General features: G+C 35.2%; 1 protein-coding gene across 3 annotated transcripts; it reads right to left on the reverse strand.

The window, feature by feature from the left end:
- Positions 1–187: 187 nt before the first annotated feature.
- LOC135079009 (mucin-6-like) lies at positions 188–16651 on the reverse strand. 3 transcript variants are annotated; one of them, XM_063973630.1, is made up of 5 exons: positions 16570–16651; positions 2091–2273; positions 1395–1625; positions 866–1066; positions 188–501 (listed from the first exon to the last, which is right to left on the reverse strand). In XM_063973630.1, the coding sequence occupies exons 1-5, from the start codon at positions 16628–16630 to the stop codon at positions 287–289; spliced, it is 891 nt and encodes a 296-aa protein (XP_063829700.1). In that variant the 5' UTR covers positions 16631–16651; the 3' UTR covers positions 188–286. The 3 variants fall into 3 exon arrangements, with proteins under 3 accessions (XP_063829700.1, XP_063829699.1, XP_063829701.1); XM_063973629.1 differs by having other exon boundaries at positions 188–504; XM_063973631.1 differs by lacking the exon at positions 16570–16651 and adding an exon at positions 8079–8292 and having other exon boundaries at positions 188–504.
- Positions 16652–17174: the final 523 nt, after the last annotated feature.

Raw genomic sequence — 17174 nt, forward strand, 5'->3', positions numbered from 1 at the left:
AATACAGAAGTGCATCACAATTGTCTACATACAAATATCTTACGCATACGCTTCAAAATTATGTTTCACCAGTCACTTCATGCCAAACCCATGAATTTGAAATCTTATTAATTATTCTAAGAACGGATCATCTACAACACTATTCCCACCTCTCGTTCCCATAGCTACAACTCCTGTGTAACCTACCGTCAAAAGTCCCAACCAGTAAAGGCACGTTAAAGTAAAAGGTGAAACACTAAATTAGACCTACTTGAGCATCACGCAATCTACCATCCAAGAGTCTAAACTACAGACCTCGCGGGCAGTCCTCCAGTTTGACGCACTCCCCATCGGGTGCTTTGTAAAGGCCGTCCTTGCAGAAGCACCCTCGGCTGCATTGGGCAGGGCATTGAGGGCTGGGGTTGCTGCAGGTCTTCTCGCAATTCTCACAGGGCTTGAAGACCTGGTTAGGCCCACAGGTCAGCTCGTAGGCGATCGGTGGAGGGCTCGGGTGTGGTGGTACTGCTGGAAAATTAAGGGTGTTTTAGGAAGGTAATGGAACTTAAGATGATGATATCATCAACGTAGACTTCATTGGATGAGAGCGGTAAATAAGTTTCATTTCTAAAAGTAAGTTCTATTACAATAAACTCGTAATATAGATGTTCAGAATTTCAGTCAAACCCTTGTTAAAAAGTCAAGACAGATGATACTAATGTGTCATGGTCAATATTGCTTCTTAATCTAACTATTACCTTTATTATTAAATAAATTGACCTATCAATCACCGTATCTAAAAGGAAATTCTCAAGTTTTAAGTAGACGTATTACAATACAATACAATTTATCGTGTCCTATCAGGAAAAAGTTTTTGATGGGGATCTACCTTTAGGACACTGGTCCAGAGTGACGCACTCTCCGTTCGGGGCTTTATAAAGACCGTCTTTACAGAAGCACCCTCTACTGCATTGGGCAGGGCAGCGCTGCGGGTCAGGGCTGGAACAGGTCTTTTCGCAGTTCTCGCAGGGCTTGAAGATCTGGTTCGGTCCACACTTTTGGATGGGCTTGTCTGTGTGCGCATAGTGAGCTGTAAGAAAGATAATATTTAGCCACTTTCAAAAAAGACATTTACATACTAAACTTGACAATAAAACTAAGATAACATAGAAACAAGTTCATAAGAAAAGGCTCTCAAAAAGGTTTCGGGCCTGTGTGTTTGGCCTAGCTATTGGAATTAAACAACCAATCTGGTTTTCAGCCTTGCGGCCAATTCGACCCAGAAATATCTTTTCACTTACTTTTATTGGAATACCTTATGACAAAGAAGACAAAGTACCTACCCATGCAGAGTCTTTGACGCCAAAATATTTAACAATTCCTCAAAGATTACAAAAGAGCGAGGCAATAAGACTTACGGATTTCGTTAGAAGATTTATTAGAGCACTTCTCCAGCTTCACGCATCTCCCATCTTTATCTCTGACCAGGTCGTCTTTGCAGAAGCAGCCCCTCGAACACTGGGCAGGGCAGACAGGGCGCGGGTTGTCGCAGGTCTTGTTGCAGGGCTCGCAGAACCGGTACTCCTCGTTGTCAGGGCACTTGGCGTCCGCTGGCCGAGGCTCTGTGGTCTCCAGTTTGTAGGATGCAGCTGAAAAAGAGGCAGAGTTATGAAGTCAAAGTCAAAGTCAAAATTTCTTTATTTGTTTAGACTAATAAATAGTTCTTACAAATCGTCATTTTGCTCTTAAGGAGCCTCTACATGTCTCATAATCTTTTATTTACCATGCATTATATTATTATATAAGATGATGAAGGAGCATTTAGTAAAAACTCTGGGGTTAGACATTTCAGAATTAGCGTATGCACTATGCAGTTCTATTAAATGAAGCGTACTTCCTCATCAAACCTAAATAACTGGGAAGTTGGCCTCACAGATCGCCATCGAATTTAATTGTCTTTTTATAGGTCTTCTAAAGAACTTTTTGATCCTACATGTAGACTTATCACTCTCTTGAACGGAGAATACTTAAAAATCATACAAGTAAGGTTCCACATTAATTGTTCTGTAGATTTATTTTAAAAGCGTTTCTCTTTTAATTACAATGATACTTACGCAAAGGTGGACACTCCGACAGCTTTATGCAGTGTCCAGTGGCATTTCTGACTTCGTCATCAGCGCAGTAGCAGCCTGGCCTACAGACACCCTTGCATTCGGGCACTGGGTCCAAGCAGGTCTTCTGACAGCCACCGCACATCAGGAGCCTCTCTTTTGGCCGGCATATTGACGCTACTTGACCTACAATAAATAATATAATGTTTGAGGTTGGACATTATTAACATAGCAGTTCGGCATTTGAGAAAGTAGATAATGATTTACATTGGACATCATCATCACACTTGTATAATAAACGTAACTATTTCTAAATTAAACCGCCAATATTCGTAAGGCGTTGTTATTGGCTGAGCGAAAGAACTTCATTCTTTCGCTCAGCCAATAGCAACGCTCGATTCCTACGGGAGTCGATCCTGATTGGCTGCCACTGTCAGTGTGATGGCCGTCCTCGCCGCGAGTTGCAACGTTCGGATTGTTGTTGCAAATAATTCCCATTTCTGCATATTTTGACTATTTTTCCGTCTGAGAAGTGTTGTGAATGAACTACGCGCTCCATCGTATGTCTTGGTGTGAATAGTAATCCGAGCTGGGATCCGACCTGCGCGTGAAGACCGTGTGACTGACCGTTTGCTAAAAAACCAATGGAGAATCAAAACCCTGTCCACTCGTGTGTGGAAATAAAGCCTTTCAGCCTGCTCCCACTGGTGAGTGTTGTTGTCTTATTGGTGGTGGGCGAGTGAACCGCGCTCTATCCAGGGGTTTTGACCCAGAGGGCTGTTGACTGCACCGCACTGATTTACGAAACTGACAATTACCTACATGAAATATAATAATTGTAATTGTCGTTGAATATAAGTATTTACCTATGTTAAAAGGAACATTAGAAAATGGGTTTGATTTCATGCGTAAACTCGGCCTCAAAGAAAGGGACAGAATCGGGCCATCACGCTCAGGCAGTCTTATCGTTAGGAATCAATCTCCTCCAAACAACGACAGTTTTGTGTCTGTTTTGTGCGAATAAGGATTAAGCACAGAACATAGTCTTTCTATGTAATATTCCGTGGAATTGTTAGGCCCGAACATAATTTGGTTTTGATGTTGGTTACAGTGGCGGCGTAGCATGGGTTGGCACCCGGGGCGATCACTCCCCCCCCCCCCCGTCATAAGTCCTATGGCACCCCCTACCCCCCAGGATTTTGGGGTTACCTACCAATTCGAAGATTGAAAGACAATCGCACCCCCCCGTATCATGAGATAGACCGCAGACTTGTCATGGCAGATCCGCTAATCAGTACTAATCTGCGCGACTTGTGTCACCCCCTGAGGCTTGGCACCCGGAGCGGACCGCCCCCACCGCCCCCCCCTTACGCCGCTAGTGGTTGGTTACCAAACATGGACTTTTAATAACCTTTGTCCAGGCTTAGCTACCGTATTTCATGCATACCTAAATAGGTACCTGATTTCTAGACTTAAGAGCGTTGTAGCAAAAAGTTGGCGTTCGAATTTTAGGTTTTTATTGCTTGACGTCGCGTAGTGAGTGCGCAAACTTCATTTATCTGTACAATTTCAACGCTGCGTCGACTAAACGATCTTAATCCGTAGTTGTATCGTACCTAAGACAGTACATCATACATAATAATAAAGAAATAATATATAATTTACCTATTTGATTTTTTCTCAGATCAGACTTTTAGCAAAATCAAGTTACGTAATTAATGTATTTTTTACACTAGTAAATCCCGCGACAAGTTTTTAATCTTTAAATTGAGTAAAGTAATAAGTTGATGGGTTTGAAAGAATTTATGTTTTATTTTATTCTTTTTACAGCATCAAAAGCTTGTTTATGAAAAATATTTACTATTTAATTTTTACTTTTGACTTTTTAGTTTTTATGATGCGGGATGGAAAAATTAAAATTTATTCTGATTTTGTGACGTTTCCGCACATAAATATGGATAGGTTAAATAAATAGAATGAAATGTATGAAAACGAGCGTGCCATTTTTTAAACGTTATCTATAATATCTTTGTCCATCAAAGAGCTCGTAACTAAACATCGTAAGCGCCATTCAAATTATTATCTAAAAGTTAATAATAAATATTTAGTTTTTGTAAATCTAAACAAGTCAGGAAATCAAAGAGGTAAATACTGATATCATTGTGATTTTATAGAATTTATTATTATAAACCACGGTCGTATAATGCTGAAAAATCAGAGGTAACTTTAAGATTTTTATCCATAGAGCAAAATTTATCTAATCGTGTTTTTAAACAGTTATCCCATTAGGTACACATGCGTTCTGTAATACAAACCCATCAAAAACAATACTTGTCAAAAAACCAAGTCTCACTACTCACTCAGTTGTTCTACGGCAAAAAGTTGTGAGATCCATGTAATACCAAGTCCAGTCCAGGAAATCATTAACGTTTTACATAAACGTGTAAAACACGTGTAAATTAAATTATTTAGTGCGAAATGAAACGAAATTTTGCATGCCTGTGTAGACATGCAAAATTTCAGTCCAATGGGAAAACGGGAAGTAAGTAAATTTTAAGTTGCAAGATTTTACAACTCCAGATGTCAAAGAAAATAAAAGCTTGTAGATAGCTTTACAAAGAAAAGAAAGATTTATAAAGAAAATAAAAAGTACTGTCTACGATACATTTGTTAGGCTGTGTTGCACCGTCTTACTTTAACATTGACATCAAAATTTTGGATGTCAAAAATCTGTCTAACATAAAACACCGGTTATTGTCAGTTAGGGTCAAAGTTAGGTGGTGCATCTCAGCCTTAGTGTATTTTAATTAAATTTAATACAAATAAGGATGACGAAAATAATCGATAAGTGATCTCACTCGAATATTTCTTATAGTAGGTATACAAGATGTCGAACAAATGGTTACCTACTGAAAAAGTGCTTCATGAGACCTAGCAAACGGCATCAATAATATGTTTAAGAACGAACTGAATCTATTCATAAAACCTATATTTCCAGCTTTCATACATTTAATACAGTTACAAACAAACACGAAATCAATGGTTTCTGAGAATTCTGAGTGTCTTAATGCCGTCCCCTTTATCTGTTTATTTAGTATTTATTAATTAGTATCTCTTCAAAGTCAAAGTCAAAGTCAAAATTTCTTTATTTGTTTAGACTAATAAATAGTTATTACAAATCGTCATTTTGCTCTTAAGGAGCCTCTACATGTCTCATAATCTTTTTACTGATGATATTGTAGCAAGACAATTTCTTGATGATATTGTAGCAAGTTAAACCTAAAATCATGTTTTCCGTAAATAATTTAAATAAGAATGCAATTTACGATTTTGTTGTTTGATTATTATATATAACTCAATTAAAAATTTAAATTTAAAAAATTAACACTTCTAATATGGTAGGTATGGCTGGCGGCATACATTTAGTATGAAATTCGGAAACATTGAATTTTCGCATAGATCCAGTTTATTCTTTGACCTATTTATTGTTATTGTTTTAAAGAGCTCATGAAGCACTTACAGGAACAGTAAACAGTTTCTCGATATCTTGTATAATTAAAAATCAAGTGAAATCACTTATCGTTTCCACCCTGTACATATTTTATACTTTTAAAAATAAACTCATTTTATACGTACATTTGTATAAGTATCTACAATACAAATACCTAACCAACTTAGTTGACGTTTTATAAAACTATTTGTTCTAAGTGTCATCGAGCGACCGCTGGTGGATTTGCCATTTACCTGACCTACCCCTTTATTACTAAACGTTTAATATCAGATGAATAGTTACGCACCAATTTCTTTCATTCAGTCGTCAGTAATTGAACTTTCGGAAAAACATGACGAAGCGTTGTGTGACCATACAGACGCTATTCAACTTTTATTAGTAAGGAAGAGTATATTTTATGTTGGTAGTAACACAATAGCATAGATAGACTAATGTTTTGACACCCTGTTAAAATTTTTATTAGTCATTTATTTTTTCCTGACCAAACAGATACCATAATAATATCTTTTATCTATTCTTCTACCCATATTCTGTAAGTAAAATAATAAAAAGTTTGAAAAGAAAGAAATTACAAGTCCGATTTACCTAAACAAATAAATTAAAAATACTTGCGGATCAAAAGTACTCAATCATACTACAATTTACGAAAAAATCACGCGTGACGCATATACGTCAGTGGGCAGTCAACTGACATAGACCCGGCGTCTACGAGTGCCAAAGCACGACTGATTTATGCCATTTGATGCACCCGATTTTATAGTATTTTCAAATTAATTTTTCATTTGAAGATTGAAGATGGATATTTTTTCTTTTTCACACAATAATAGTACTATGTTTCTTCTTAAGTATAAAGTAGTTTATGTTGCCAAATGACTTTTAGATTATGAGATGTGACCTGTTTTCTTGCAGTAATTTTCTCGAATTTTGACTATCTTAAACATGATAAAAATGCATTTTAATGAATTAAACATCAAAATTTTCTCAATACACTTTCTTCTTCAGGGTATGCTTATTCTAATGAATACATTCTATCTTCTTACTTAGAAATAAATTTGTTGTAATATTAGTTCAAAGTTGTGCCTTCGCGAGTTACCTGGAAATCGGGCTTTCGAAATTCGCTGTTTTCGTAGGCAAAAATCCAATTTGAACGAGATTTTGTCAATAGACATTCCGTAAAAACGTATGATAATTACGATGATATAAGTCAAAAGAAGCTATAACAATAAATTATATGACTAAAATCATTTCGAAATCTGCCAAATTCTCGATTTCTGCATGAAAAATGTGACAACGCTCTTAAGTAAACAGTATTTGAATCTACAAAATGAATAAGACTAAGTAGTCTTCGAGTCTTTTGACCGTACACACTGTAAACCTATTTTTTTATAGAAACATTTCTTACCACTATTATGCTATTTATGATACTTAATTGGCACCCGTTTTAATTACATCAGTGTAATTAAGACTTTATCTCTGCAGTATGCATACGCAGTAATTAAGCATCGCTCATTACCCACATAATATGGAGCGCATAGCATAGACTTATTTTAGAAAAAGTCCCTAGCCAGAATATCGTGTTGTTACTTACTAGATTTACCTACCTAACGCTGGGTTGCACTATCTTACTTTAACTTTGACAAACGTCAAAAATCTGTCAAACTCCATACAAAAACCACCGGTTATCGTTAAAGTTACGGTCAAGGTTAGGTGGTGCAATTCAGCCTTATACTTAATCTTTGTTGGTTACAAAGATTTCAATCTGCGTTGCGTTGCGTTACGTTATGCTATGCATAGGTCGTCATCACCTATGATTTCATCTATGTACATAAATACAAGTCACTGAATGCTTTATAAGTTTCTCAGTCAATCTCAAGCAGCACTTATAGACATATTTTTTTGTTTGCAAATCTATAAAAATGAATCGCAAAATGTGTTGGTAAGCAAGCGCATACTCAACAACGCCTGGACCAATTTTACTAATATTTTTTTAAATGTTCGTTGAAGTCCAATGATGGTTTTTACGGCGAGAAAAAGTCGAATAATCCGGGAAAACCCCGGGCGAAGCCCCGGGCGGAAAACTAGTTTTCAATAAATATCTTCATAAACATGTTATCTAGGACTAGACAAGATTCTAGGTAATATTATGTAATTGTGTATGATTCACGTTTTTGCTGTATTTCAGTACGGCTAGCACGAAAAACTTTCGAGTTCGAATCGTTTGCGTATTCGAATCGCCATCAAAAGATTTAGTACGTACGAAAACTACAACTGCGCCCTTGTGAACGTGTCGTAAAGTGAACCTAGCATGGTTGCACGAAACTTATTTTGAGAATCAAAATTGTCACGTTATCTTTTCATTCGAAGGTTGAGTATAGAATTTTGTCGAATACGCAAACGATTCGAAGACGAAAGTTGTTCATGCTAGAGGTACAGTCGGTAGGTAGTTTATTCGTATTGAGTAGATGTAGGTAGATACTTGCGTTTTCTAAGCATATAAAACTGGTAATCTCCATTTTTCATTGTTCTCCAGTCGGGCAGTATGTTTACAAATAACCTGTCTGTTCGTTACATCGGAGAAATTGATCGATGATACAATGCGCCTGAGTCGTTAGACCAGTATTGTTCAAAGGAAAGTAACTGGCTATTCAGCAAATGTATAATGTACATGCATAATATGAGTGCCTATTGTATGTATTAAAAGTTATAATTCATTGTTTATGTTACGTATTTCAGGCTCTATTTTTATGAAAAGTGAAGGTAGGCACATAATCTGTTCAAAAAATACAACGTGCTCCTTTTGTTTTCCGGAAATTTTAGGGGTAGGTATATTCTATTAATAAAAACTAGTTAAAGAGTCTTAGGAATATGTGTTTCTAAAAGCATATTTTTGAAGATATTGTGGATTCTAGATTTAGAAGATTAGTTGATTTAGATTATAGTAGGTACCATCAATCTAGTTTTTTTTTTCAAAATTGTCACCTAGTCTTTTTGTGCAGACTTTTTATTGATAAGTGTATGTAAATTTGAATTATTTCAGTGTAAAATTAAGTTTTTAAATAATTTCGTATGAAAAAATTAGTCGAAAAAAATTGTTGAATTTAACAAAAAATGTAATGCCATTCCATTCTTTGAAGTGGTCTTATTAATACCCTAGAGTTCCAGGAAATCAAAAATAGCACGCTGTAGGTATAGGGAATTTTAGTTTTTTTGGGAAAAGTATTTATTTATGCATCTACATACATTATTATTGTCGCGTTTAAAATACTTATGCCCGTTTTCACCATAAATCCCTAATTCTTAAGTGACCCCTATGGAAACAAAATTCCTGTATGTGTTACCATAGGGATCACTTAAAAATTAGGGATTGATGGTGAAAATCAGCCTTAGTCCCTAATAAACAATTTACACGAGTGCTAGCGCTTATTCTGTCTTAAAATACTTCTTAAACTCGATCTTTGAGATAGCCTTTACATCTTTCAGCGACGCACGTAAACGTATCTCATAAATGACATTAAAATGTCACTTATGCCTGTAAAAAAACAACGTTGTTGGGACTTCTTTGATTTTTTGCGAACTGAACTTTCGTCGTTAATATTATTTTTCAACATGAAGAGGGCAGAATATCTTGATTTACTGTGCTTTTTTAGGTATGGGGTTGTTTAAGGAGCTTTTCTCTAACGATGAGGTGAAAATTAATTAGTTTAAGCTTAAAATAGAAGAGCTAGGAAAAATACGACCAGTTTTTAAGGAATTGTTTATGAAAATTTGATACCGATAGCTGTTTGAGTAACTGGAGCACTGCAAGGAAGTGAACTTACAAATAAGACATAAAGCGAGTGCCAATACACTTTGACATTATTAAAAACAATCAAGGCCGACTTGTGTGTGTTCCTGTGAAAACCTGACTTAATTAAGACAGGTATTTAATTTCACTAAATAATAAATGGCATGGTGAAGTGGGATGTGTTAAAGCGCTTTTTAATTAAATTAAGTGACTAAAAGTTAGTGACTTTATGACGGTTTGTTGATATTTTCAATTCGAAATACCTAAGTAAATCGAAATCATTAATCCCGATGAATTTAATTGTTTTTCTTTTTTTTTTACAAGCTTTTTTCATAATCTAACATCGTATGACATAGTAACTAGTAGGTACATATCCTACTTTATAAATGCGAAAGTTTGGATGTCTGGATGGATGTTTGTTACTCTTTCAAGCAAAAACTACTGAACGGATTTTGATGAAACTTTATAGTATTATTGTTTATAACCCAGAATAACTATATAGCTATAATTTATGACGATATGTGACAAACTAAATTTCACGCGGGTGAAGCCGTGGGCAAAAGCTAGTTTGTTATAAGTTATCTATGTTATAGAATAACATTATTTTGCTTAAGGTAAATCAAGTTTTGCATTGTGTTTAAGATGATTTAGACTGATACCAGTTTACGTCCTGTTCATGGACAATAACTGACATCATAAGAATGGTGTTTCTTATCTAATATCTCTAGTTAGATACCTACTTAAGCTATTTACTTACGTAAGTTTTATTTACCTATTAACACGTTGAGTGCGAAACCAGGTCTATAGACCTTGTGTACGTCTCGCTTACCGTGCGGCTAAGAAAATTATAGTCTTCCTTGTCGTGCGAAAGGCATAACTTCAATTGGGTCCGGTGTAGGAAAGTGATGAATATATACAGGGTCCTTCTAAACTAGCTACATTCCTTTTAATGGGGGCATCTATGCGGTACACTGAACAAGTTCACCAAATTTGAGTATGTGTTTTATAATGATTTTACAAAGTTACATTTTCTAACAAAAATAAAAATTCATTTCGTCTTACATAATGGAACATGCTGTATTTTTTACTCACACAACAAAGCTGTAGTGTATTCATTCTGCACAGGAACACGAGACACAACACACACAACGCTCACTACCACTGCACACTTTTTTGTTGTTTACACTCACGTCATAACAACTCACAGCAGTCCTCACAGCTGATAGCCGATTAGCTGATCGACTAATTGGGCGAGCTATCACTTCAATGTTGCAGGCCTACTCTCATATCGTTGTCTATCCTTATTATCTTATGTTAATCACAGTAAAACGGATTTACGATACCATCGAAAAATCAACCAGCAAAGGCCATGTTTTTTAAGGCGCGTCTTAGTGAATTTATTTGCATTTGTGCACCAGTGCGTCATAGTTCACTTCACGAGCACTACAAAACGTACCTTCACACAAGAAAGCTAGTCAAAAACTGAATTAAATCAAAGCGCACGCGCCGACAAATGCCGACAAGCCACCCGGCCTTTGTTGACACAAAGACGCCGACGCCGCCAAAGCAAGAGCCGAAAAGTTGGCTTAGGCGTACAGTTGACAAAAAAGAAACTTATTTGTTTATTATTTTATCTGCTTGCTTTCGATTTCAATTGATTCGAATCTAAATTGTGGTGTTGAGTATTTCATGGTAAAATATCCCATAACAGATCATAATTAAAAAATAATCAAACTTATTGTTTTGTGAAGGTAATTCAATGGCGTAGTCAATTATTTAGAAACATTAAATTAGACTATTGAAGCAAATAAAACTCTTCAATTTGTTTGTATTGATATTCCATTTATCCTAAATCAAAGTCCATTCTTAAATTAATCGTTAATGTCATCATTTCTATTACAATAGAAAAGTAGATGAGGTAGGTACTAATTAGTTAAATAAAATTTCCGAATCATTTCCGTTCCAACTTGGTATTTATTTATGACCTATCTTATGTATGTACAGTCGCGGAATGAAAAGGTTCGTCACCTTAGTGTCGGTTTTCGCTTGCACTAGGTGGTACTGTAAGAGTCAAACCTGCCAACATAACAGCGCAAGAAACAGTGCTGCTAACATTGAAATAAATATGACGTTTGCTAACGAATAAGGTTTTGCTTGTTTATTTTTACTATCCCATCAGTGCAATGCAATGATGACATTGACCAATTGACAATAGTTTTTTTATTTAATAGAAATAATAATGGCAGTTTGAACCAACAAGAAGGTTTTAGTTTATCAATCATAATAATCTTCTTGACAAGATAAATCGTCAAACAACTTTGATCTGAATAATTTTGAACTTTACTGACGAACAGTTAAAGATTATTTTCTCTAACTCAAGATTATTCTGTAACATAGTGTCAAAAGGTAATATGTTCTCGCGATTCGTTGAAGGAATCAATTTGAAAACTGACGAACCTTTTCATTCCGTGACTGTACCTGTGATTTAACAATAAACACAATTTTAATTTGAAAAGTAAAAAAAAGTTTGTTGCATTTCTTAATTTTATTTTGCTGACTGTACATTGCGCTAGCCGGCGGCCGGCGGCACGTGTCTAAAGGTGGCGGCAAGTTCGTTTGCTGCGCCGGCTAGTGTTGTACGATACGACACTCGAGTCTTGGAATCGTACTTATTAAAAGTTTGAAGAAAATAAAATAGCAATGAATTAAGACTGTGTGTTTATTATTTTATTGGACCGTTTTAACTTTTTGATTACGAAAATCGTCAGTCTTTAGATGGATACTTCTGATTCGATTATTTGCGTTCAATGCAATTTTATTGATATTACATTTGTATTGTGCGATTTATTTTATTTTCAACCAGGATATAACATACGGATGATGATATGAAATCACTCATTATTGCCTATTAGTATACACCAACTCAAGTTCATATCGTGATTCAGTCTAGCTCAAAGAACTTAAAATACTCGAAAGGACTCGGAAGACTCAATGATTCAAGTGACTAACGAGTCCTAGTCTTAAAAATAAACTCAAGTCTCGAAATAAAGACTTTTAAGACTCGAGGTTCTTACAACACTAGCGCGGTCGGCTATTGTGAGGGACGGCTGTCTTTGATACCGCCGACTCCGCCACGCATAACTAAGGATGTCAACTCCAAAATTCTTTCTAATCTTAACAATAATAAAACTATCATTATTTACTTTTATAAATTTATTTTCTTGTTTCTACGATGATTTTAATTATTATTATTTCAGTTTAAAATTGATAGTTGGGAACAATTATTTACTTCGGAATACTAAAGACTGCCGATAATCACAGGTAGATAATTCGATAGCGTTTAGTTTCTGCTATGATCGAGTCAATTACGAATCACATTTTTAATTTGCTAAGTGGATATTAAGCGATTAAAATTAACATGAAAAATGTGCCTGCATTAACGTAATAATAACCGTTATTCTAAATTTCATAGTCATGGTAGCCTAGGTAACTATCCCATTTGTGTATGGCATAAAAATAAGTCATTGATTTCGGCAACTAATTTTTTGCTTCGTTTCGTTGCTACGTTTGAAATAAAAGATTTTTGTAAGCGCAAAGTTATTTTAACGAACTTTTGAATAAACATCATTCCATTAAGGCCACTAAATAAGTACTTACCACATAAGATTTTTTTATGTTACCAAAAATAAATAAACTTTAATTTTCTCCTTAATTTAATCCTTAAATAACTAGTAGTAGCCCTAGCTTGTGTGGCGCCGTCCGCCGGTCCGTCGTCCGGCGGCACTCTTGTGTTCGCGGCCAGTGGCCCAACGGCAGCACAAGCGCAATGGCGGCCATTACGTAAGCCAGTGTGCGTGCGGATCTTTGTCAGTGTAGTAGTGAATCAGCTGAACAGGATGTTGTATTGGGTTGATAAGAAATGAAGTTGTTTCCTTAATTATCTCGGAAACTAGCCTGAATTTTTGGCTCAAACTTTGGGAACGTATTCAGTGTGACGTATACATGCTCCCATTAAACGGAACGTAGCTGATTTAGAAGGACCCTATATATATGATGTATTCTTAAAATAGAATCCAATGATGTACCTACCTTAATACCAGGTTTTTAGACCTGGTACCGCACGGAAGTAATAAAATGTCTTCACAATGCGAAACCAGGTCGAAGCACCTTGTACCCTGCGCACCTGGTACCGCACCTCATGCTAGCTTCGTGCAGCCAGTGTTGCCTCGCATTCGTAAGAAACGCACATGTCGACATGGCGTCAAGAGAAACAAACAAAATCAAAACTGCAAATTGATTATAATTTAACTTGCTACACGATTTATTGCTAATTTAAATAATGTTTTTCGTGACAAACATTTGAAGTTGTAACTAAATGTTGTTCAATAATATGTTTTCTTTAAATATAGCTTATTTAAGTATTTATGCACGTATGTCTTATTTGTAAAATATTTAGACTAAATTATTAAAACATCTTTGTTTGTTACTTTTTTAAATTTTTATTAAAACTTAATTTAAACTATCGATATTTGTATTTCACATCCCTAGAATACCCACCAGACTTCCCTACTTCAGTGCGGCACAGGGTGCATAAGCCTTGTATTTTGAATATAGCTATATTTTTTATACTAAACAAGTTATTCACGAACGCCTTCAGGTGTATGTCAATAAATGCATTATTATTAATATTCAAAGAAAAAAAACACAATATCTATTAACATGAAGCCAAAAATAAAATTAATATATCTTAAATATTACAAGGTCTTTAAGCCTTGTGCCGCCACAATGTAAGTTTTAATACCAGGTTTACTGACCTTGTACCGAAGGAATGGAAAGTATTAGAAAGTTACTGCCGCAGCAAAGGTGTTAATAATTATAATCTGCAGCATATTGCGGCGGATTTATTTGTTATTGTGTTAATTTAAAAATGTCACATCTGTAATATTTTTTTTTTTACCTTTATGTCGGCCTTTTGGTGTAGTGGTTCAGAACGGACTACTATGCCGAGAGGTCCCGGGTTCGATTCCGGCCAGGCAGAAATTGAAATGGTGAATTTTAATTTCTGTGACGGGTCTGGCTAAGCTAGCACCCATAACAAGCATAATTATAAGTTACTTTGGGGCTAGCCGGCGATGTGTAAAATTGTCCAAAGATTTATTATTATCATTTTTTCTTTACCGTATAATGATAATTTGAGGCTACTTTTTGACAATAAACTGATGGCTTACCACGTAAACAATACCAGTTACAGTTTCGGGTTCAAATTCCGCAAGTGGAAAAATAAAGTATGTTAGTGTGATTAGATACGATATTATTAGTAACCAAGCAGGTTTAAATAGCAAATGGTCCTAATGTTGAAATCTAAGTAAAGCGATGTAACGATTTCAGTACCTACAGTAAAGTACATAATATTATGAAACATTATGAAATAAACAGGCTCATTTATTGGAATTTTGACTGTTTACTGTAACAGGTACCTACTCTATCAGATAATGCTTAACCGCTATGTTATACTTACCTATCTATTATTTACAAATACTTAGAATTTGAAAAGGAATCGGTGACTCAATTCAAGTGTCTCTCAGTTGACTGATGACAAGTTTTGTTGAGCTCAGTGTACAAGGCCATAGGTTTTTTGTAAATTAAAAATACAAGTACTTATATGAAGGTAACTTTGAAATAATAATTACCTATGTCTATCTACACTACAGTTCAACAGTCATCTCTCTCAGCAATAAAATTAATTGTAACATTCATTCGTGGAGCTAAATTTTGAGACAAGTTATTTATTAATTCCTTGAGAAGAATATTTCGGTAATTCTAAAAGGTTTAAGGATTGAAATATGAAGGAGCAATTAGTTTTATATGATTTAATAAGCTGTACCATAAACGAAGTAAATAACTGTATATGATCCCACGCTTTTGCCAAAATTTTGCCGAAAAGGAGTCATTAGTCACAAAATCAGATTTTTCATAGTTCGTTTTTGTCAAGGATTCTGGGTTTGTTTTTTTTTCAAAAATTATGTAATAAATGTAAGTGGGTTTCTTTAACAGATCTACAGTAATAAGTTGGAAGCATTGATCCGATTCTGGATCTTTTCATGAGTCACGAGAGATTGATATTTTTGGAGGGTAGGCACGCAAAAAAAAATGTATTTCGAGAAACATATTAAATTGGCGTTTGTAGAATTTTAATAAAGTGAAGCTAGATGAAAGCATAGCTATTAACTGTTCGTGTAACGTGATAATAGTGTAGGAACATTTTCCTACACTATTATCACGTTACTCTTTACGTTATTATTACAGTTACTTTACTGTTTCATTAAACAGAAGAGGGCAATCACATCAAATTATGTGTCCTAATTAGGTTGGTTTCGTTCACTACCTAGTGCGCAAAACGAAAAGGGTCTATGTATTAATAAGAAATAAATAAATTGCCTTGGACATTTTACACATGAGTGACAAAATGTGCAAACCGCACGAAGCCAAAATAAAAATTAACAATTAATTACCTTTGCCTGAAAGTAAGATGAAAGTACAAAGTCATAATTTGAACGAAAAAAAAGTAAGTTGTCATTTAAGTCATTTATTTACTTTATGGTGGGTACTTGAAAAACATTATTTTCAGAAAGATATTTTATTATTAGAATTTTGAGATTATCTCAACTGTAAAGTGAAGTAAAAAGTGTAACGTAATTATTTTTCTGCTAACTACAAGAGTGTACACTACATGAACTCACTGCTCACGAAACTTGTAATATTTTGATCGTGTTACAACTTCAGTACCTCTAGTAGGAAAAACTTTCGAGTTCGTTTCGTTGCGTATTCAAAGTGTCATCGAAAAATTTTGTATGAAAAATTAAACAGCGCCCCCTATATTATAGCCGTTTTTTCCTACTAGAGGTACAGGAGTGTTTCAGTTCAGACCCAGAGTCCCAGAACCGTTGCATCTTAGAAGATAGGTACTAACAAGTAAGTTTTAATTAATTATATTAATTACTAGCTGACCCGGCGAACTCTGTTCCGCCATCGCAATTTTTCCTTATTTGCTCACCGTTTAGACCTACCCTGGACTACGACAAACATTTTAAAACCAAAATCAGCTCAATCGGCCCAGCCGTTCTCGAGTTTTAATCAGACTAACGAACAGCAATTAATTTTTATTTATATAGATAACTAATACACACCGTGCACTACCCCGGCGAAAGCACAGACACACAAACACACAATCACCCGCGTTAGCTCCATAGCGGTTACGTTACTACTGGCGGGCTGCGCGAGCGCACGCTTATATGCAATGACTCAAGGAGCAGTGCGTGAGCTTGTGGAGGCCGGTATTCGATTCCTGTAGCGGATACATATTGTGAGTTTTGTCTTACATTATTGTGAATTTTGACTGAATTCTGGATTAAAATTAGCCATACGTACTGTTAAGTTACTTTAAGTTGTATTATTATTATGTAACGCCGTTGGTTTATTAATAAAAAAATAATTGAATAATTTATTTCTAGAATACCTCGTTTTACAAAGCAGGAGAGAAATGTCGAAAATAATGTTATTGTACGATCTCTATGTACTTAGATATTTCAGTTCAGTATGAAGATTTCAGTACCTAACTTAATAATTTTTTAATGAAAAAGCCAAGCCAAAGTTTAGTTCATATATTTACTTTTTTTCTTTGCAGTCTATTCATAAAAGGAATTAATTGCATCAACAATGTTATTGTCGGTAAAAAATATCGACTTCGGGTTTCGGAGGGTAGGTGGGTAAGTCGGTTGAAAATTGTGGATTC

This window comes from Ostrinia nubilalis, chromosome 15, assembly GCF_963855985.1.
Source record: "Ostrinia nubilalis chromosome 15, ilOstNubi1.1, whole genome shotgun sequence".
NCBI lineage: Eukaryota > Metazoa > Arthropoda > Insecta > Lepidoptera > Crambidae > Ostrinia > Ostrinia nubilalis.

Coding starts and splice junctions, on each gene's coding strand:
- LOC135079009 (XM_063973629.1), bottom strand. CDS start 16,630: ATGGAGCTAACGCGGGTGATTGTGTGTTTGTGTGTCTGTGCTTTCGCC. Junction 1,626..2,090: donor GTCGGAGTGTCCACCTTTGC/GTAAGTATCATT, acceptor CCTCTTTTTCAG/CTGCATCCTACAAACTGGAG. Junction 1,067..1,394: donor TAAATCTTCTAACGAAATCC/GTAAGTCTTATT, acceptor TCTTTCTTACAG/CTCACTATGCGCACACAGAC.